Genomic DNA, 6,292 nt, shown 5'->3' with positions numbered 1-6,292 from the left:
CCTCCCCTCTCCTTCCCTCCCCTCCCCTTCCCTTCCCTTTCCTTCCTCTCCCTCTCCTTCCCTTCCCTTCTCTCCTTCCCTTCCTTCTCTTCTCCTCCTCCTGTTTGTCCTACCATCTTTTCCTTTCTGTTTCAACATAGGGCCTTACTGTGAAGGCCCAGCTATCCTGGAGCTTGTTACATAGCCCAGACTGGACTCAAACACTTGATTCTTCTCCCTCAGCCTCTGGAGTGCTGGAATTACAGACATATGCCAACATGCCTAAATTCTTCTATTTTGACATTAAAACTCAGTTGGACTATTTTGATTGCCCTAAAAATCCATTTAAGTAAAGGATATGCTTATGGTTATGACATATCCATAAAGCTGTATTGTCATCAGCTGGTATTAGTCTCATTACACATCTATTTTGAAAGCACTTTTATTGATTGAGAATTTCGTACATGCATAGAATGTGATTTGATCAAATATATCCATTTCCAACTCCTTTCTTTATCCCCAACCACTTTTTGCTCTCAGTTTTCTGTGTGCTTTCTCTCCATCTCTTATGTTAAGCCCAGTGAGTCTACTTAGAGCTGCCTCTAGGTGTGTGTGTGCACATATGTGTGTATCTCTGTGTGGGGGTATGTATGTGTGTGTGTATGTCTCCATGTGGGATGTGTGTGTGTGTGTATCTCCATGTGGGGTGTATGTGTGTACATGTGTGTGTATATCTCTGTGGTGTGTGTGTGTATCTCCATGTGGAGTGTGTGTGTATGTGTACATGTGTGTGTGTATTTCTTTGTGGGGTGTGTACGTGTGTGTATGTGTGTGTGGAATCATTTACACACCACATCCCTGAAGAAAACTAGCTCTTCCTTCTCCAGCAAACCTCACTCAAGAGTAACTCTTCACCTAGGGTTGGAGCTTTATGACTCCATCCTCCATCCATTGACTGGCTTAATCTTGGGCTAGAGGTCAGCCTCTGTGAGTTCATTTTTGATGAGTGTTTTTCAGATAATCTCAATAAGAGGAAAACTAATCTGGAGAATATCATCACTGTAATTTTTCTTTTTATATCAATATGGTAAGTATTAGAGACATTGATTACTGCTAAATATGCATTTTGATTATGTGAATATAAGTGCTGGATCTAATGGAAAACATTCATCATAACAACCCCAGAGCTGGTTTGATTTTTAATTTTCTCTTAATTTTTATCTCAGCTTCATTATTTGTCTTTCTTTCTGGCCTTAATGAAGGAGCCATGATGGATAGAAATATATTAAATTCCACTGGTTTATGCTATAGAGTAGCCAAGATGACAACCAGTTGAACCAGACACCTCTATAACTTTACCTCCGTAGGGCTGAGGGAGTCACGTGACTGCCACTGAAAGCATGTGAGGCATGAGTTTCACAGACACCGAATGATTTTTCATTTTCTAGTTCAAATAAGGGGAGGAGAGATTCTTCTGCTTGTTATACAAATGCATAAATATACATAGATATGGCAGTTATCAACATCATTGTTTTGCTCCAAAAGTTTCTTTAAAAGGCAGGCACTACCTGAGAGTCAAAATTAAAGAACCCTCCCCAGCAGTCCCCTGTCATTTAGCCCTATTGGAGTTGCCAGTGCACCACCAGTCTTTTTTTTTTTTTTTTCATTTCCCTTTAGTTTTATCCACTGATGTTTTGCTTCACACCATATAAGTAGAGTGTCTAGAAGGTAGAATCTATTTAATGTTTCATATTCTGATCCTAGTACAACAGTGTGTGTTCAATAAACCAATGAAGTGCTGTAAATGGTCCCACCTCTCTCATACCAGCCAATCTATTAAAGAATGATGATTTGGGTGGATGTCCTTCCTAAACAACAAATTGCTCATGTAGCTCTTACATTACACTATAGCAAAAACTCTTCTTTATGTTTACTGAGATGCCAAATTGGGTTGATATTAATTTATGTGCTATAAAGTAAGACAAAGGATATATGCTACAATTCCAGAGCTTTCTTCCTATCTAGTTGTTGGGAGAAATGTGAGAACTGGTCAGCATCTGATGCATTTTATCCTTTTCTGTTGCTCTTCCAGAAACCGAAGGGGAGGAAGAAGAGAGATGAAAGACGTTGCCTAGAGACTAACATGAGATCCTGCAAGAAAATGGAGGACAGAAGGAGCTCAGTGAAGGAAGCACATGGAGATGGACCCATGGCTCCTCTGGTTGAAAAAGGGCCTGAATAATGCTTTGTTTCCACATTGTCACGCCAAATGTTACTAGTTGTTCAGAGACCCAGAACTTCCTGCAGAATGACATCTGGAAAGGGTGTTAGCAGATGTTGAGACTAAAGTGGGCAGTTGGAATGACTGCTTCTCAAGATGACTTGTATTACACTCAACTGCCTCTGGGATCTTGAGTGTGCAATGTTTATGTACTTCTGTGGTAAAAAGAAAAGGTATTTAAATAAAATAAAGGAATTCCTGACATAAAATTTGGTTTCTAATGAGCCACTTACATGTCAACCTTTTCCTAATTAACCTAATTCTTTTTCCTTATTCACCTTTCACATCATCCTAAACAAAAGTCCTTGTCTCTAACCTTACTTCCTGTATAATAGCCAACACTTAAAGACAACTACTAATTAACATGACAAGTATATTACCCTGAATGATTTAACACATTATCTAAAGCCATCCTTAACACACTGAAGTGAGACCTTGTATTGGCTCTCTGAAACTCAGATCTAAAAGGACATGGCACTTTTTAGTTCTCTTGTTGGTGTGGCAGAACTCCTGGCACAAGCAACTTCAGTTTCATAGTTTAATAGGTGTCACTACTTCTTGGCAGACAGGGTATGATGGAACAGAGAAGTCCACACCATGGAGGCCAGGAAGCAGAGTAAGGCAGGAGTTGAAAAGGCATAATATGCCCTTCAAAGACATTCTTTTTTTCCTTTTACTAAATGTATTTATTTATTCCCTTCACACCCCAGATCAGCCCTTCCTCTCCTCCTAGTACCCCTTCATGCAAGTCCTACCCCATTTCCCCTTCCCCTTCTGTTTTGAGAAGGAGAAGCTCCATCACCCCTCCTCCCACACCCACACACCCACAAATCAGTCCCTTCAGGACTAGACACATCCTTTCCTACTGGGGCCAGACAAGGCTGCCCATTAACAAGTGTGGGATCCAGAGGCAGGCAGGCTCAGGGACAGCCTCTGCTCCAGTTGTTTGGGGGACCCACATGAAGACCTCATCTGCTCATCTGCTACATATGTAAAGGGGGCCTATGGCTAGCCTGTGCTCACACTTTGGTTGGTGATTCAGTCTCTGGGAACTCCCAAGAGTCTAGGCTAGTTGACTCTGTCAGTCTTTTTGTGGAGTCCCTGCCTTGTTTGAGTCCCTCAATCTCTCTCCCAAATCTTCTGTAAGACTCTAATATTTGGGTGTGAGTCTCTGCATCTCTTTCCATTAGCTACTGGGTGGAGTCTCTCGGAGGATAGTTATGCTAGGTTCCTGTGTGCAAAATAACCAAGTATCATTACTTGGGGATTTGTTCTTGCCCACGAGATGGGTCTCAATTTGGGGAAGTCATTGGTTGGCCACTCTCTCAGTCTCTGCACTATCTCTGCACTATCTCTGTCCCTGCACATCTTATATGCAGGACATATTTTGGGTCAAAGACTTTGTTGGTAGGTTGCTGTCCTTGTCCTTCTACTGGGAGTCCTTCTACTGGGTTGGCTACAGGAAGTGGCCACTTCAGTATCCATATAGCCCACTGATAGGAATTTTAGCTAGAGTCACCCCTTGAGACCCTTTGGGGACTCTGTCTATCCTAGGCCTTTAGCACCTTCTAACTATTGCCAGCCCCCAAGGTGATCTCCATTCTCTCTCTGAGATTCTACTTTACACCAATCAGAATGGCTAGGATCAAAAATTCAAAGTTCAGCACATGCTAGCAAGGTTGTAGAGCAAGAGGAGGAACACACCTCCACTGTTGGTGAGAGTGAATACTTGTACAACCACTCTGGAAATCAATTTGGCAGTTTCATAAGATTGGACATAGCTCTGCCTCAAGATCCAGCTCTACCACTTCTGAGCATATACCCAAACGATGCTCCACCATCCCACAAGGACACTTGCTCAACTATGTTCATATCAGCTTTATTCATAATAGCCAGAAACTGGAAACAACTAGATGTTTCTCAGCTGAAAAATCGATAAAGAAAAATATATGGTATATATACACAATGGAATACTATTCACCCATTGAAAAACAAGGACATAGAGAATTTTGCAAGCAAATGTACAGAACTAGAAAATAACATCCTGAGTGAGGTAAGTCAGACCCACTACATGGTATGCACTCACTGATAAGTAGATATTAGCCATAAAGTACAGGATAACCATGCTATGTAATCAAAGAAGCCAAATAAACAAGGAGGGCACAAGAGAGGGTGTTTGAATCTTTTTCAAAAGGGGAAACAAAATAGATATCAGAGATGGATAGAAGGAAGGAATGGGGTGGAAAGGGGAGGGAAGTGGGGGGAGAGCAAAGACCTTAATGACTTGCTTCTTTCAACCATGCCTAACCTTTTAGTTTTCCTCAAGTCTAAAAACATCAGTACCAACTGGGAATAAAGCATCCAATGTGAGATTGTGGGAGATAATGTATCTTCGATCCCAAGTCAACAATGCAAAAAGAGTAGATATACTAAGGGACTTGGCACACATAATTACGGAGGCACAGAAGTCTCATGATGGTCTGTCAGTATGCTACAGAGCTAGGTAGCATGGGCAGGCTAAGCCTAAAGTTCTTAGGACCAGGGATGCTGCTGGTAAGTTTTCTCTGAGGCTGAAGGGCCCAACCTGGCCTAGATGATACTTGACTTCTAACTGGGGAGGGGGGTGGTCCCTCAAATGGCTCACAGCCATACTAGACAACTGTCCTGGCATCCATGAGTGTTTCATGGGCTTTTGCTTTGTTGGCAGAAATTTCAGCGATGGGTGTCAGATGGTTCTGATCCACAGTTTAACTAAAGCACTTGGAGAGCCTCACACAACTCCAGATACGCCCAAGAGGAACATGCTACTCATCCAGAGAAACTGCACATGCACACATGCATGCATTCCCCCTTTTCATTCTTTCCCTTTTTTGTTTTAAGTAAGAATCATTCAACTTTTATTTCTAGGATACCTTCATCCAGAATCCTTTTGTTTTTTATAATTTTTCCCCAAAGAGACATTAATATAAGAAAAGTACAATCCAACTATCAGCAGTGTTTGTAACCAGAAAGGAATCTAAAATCTCTGATGCAATAATATAGAATATAATGCCGGGCGGTGGTGGCACACACCTTTAATACTAGCACTTGAAAGGCAGAGGCAGGCAGATTTCTGAGTTCTGAGTTCGAGGCCAGCCTGGTCTACAGAGTGAATTCCAGGACAGCCAGGGCTACCAAGAGAAACCCTGTCTTGAAAAACCTATATATATATTTTAAAAAAATATATAAACCACACTAGAAATAAAGTCTGGATATTCTCTTTTGTTAAAAAAATACAATTTTCCTTCTTTGCTCTCTCATTTGGTTCTTTTTTTTAAATTGATTTGTTTTTTTTGCATTATGGATGAGAAAAGATACATAATTTCAGTTTATCTGAATTTGTTAACATTTAAAAACATATTTTAAGTAAATAGAATTACATCACATTCTTCTTTCTCTTTTGTACCCCAACTCCTCTTAGAGACCCCTTTCAATACCCGCAATACCTTTTTTTAATTTTGTCATATTCTTTAAAATTTATAAAATATTATAACAATAAAAATGAGTATTATAAAACTTGTTTTATATAAAACAATTAAACAGACTTATGTAGATGTGTGTCTACAGCAATACTGAAAATACATGTTTGTCTCAATATAAATTTTAAATAACTCCAAACATATTATCTGTATGTTTTAAAATAATATATCACTACTAGTTTTTTTTAAATGAACATAAATAAAGTCTTTTTGTTTGTTTGTTTGTTTTGTTTTAAGTAGAGCTTAAAATCTTGGCTCTTACTGTGGTACAAGCCCAAAATAAGAACAATTCTTAGACATTGGAGTTCATTGTCATAAGGCTGTACTTGGTGATGTGAGTGGCCCTCACATCCCCAAAGGATTCTACCTCCATAATAGCTAAGCTAAGAGTTGATAGTTCAGTTGTGTCAGGGAGTGAATTGTAGGCAAGATTTTTAGATACAGATTTCCTGCTATGGTCAAAGCTATTTGACTTGAGTGAGTGACTTTATTCTCAGCCCAAAGAGAACAGGTT

At 40.0% G+C, this 6,292-nt stretch overlaps 1 protein-coding gene across 1 annotated transcript in view; it reads left to right on the top strand.

The window, feature by feature from the left end:
- Positions 1-2,462, top strand: part of Lnp1 (leukemia NUP98 fusion partner 1) — a 20,133-nt gene extending 17,671 nt beyond the window's left edge. The window contains exon 3 of the mRNA XM_031364717.1: positions 2,072-2,462. Within this exon, the coding sequence (XP_031220577.1) occupies positions 2,072-2,221 (150 nt within the window). The 3' untranslated portion in view covers positions 2,222-2,462. The remainder of the gene's footprint in view (positions 1-2,071) is intronic.
- Positions 2,463-6,292: the final 3,830 nt, after the last annotated feature.

Source organism: Mastomys coucha, unplaced genomic scaffold (genome assembly GCF_008632895.1).
Source record: "Mastomys coucha isolate ucsf_1 unplaced genomic scaffold, UCSF_Mcou_1 pScaffold12, whole genome shotgun sequence".
Lineage (NCBI taxonomy): Eukaryota > Metazoa > Chordata > Mammalia > Rodentia > Muridae > Mastomys > Mastomys coucha.
Note: the sequence above shows the minus strand (reverse complement) of the source record. Positions and strands in the feature narration are given on the sequence as shown.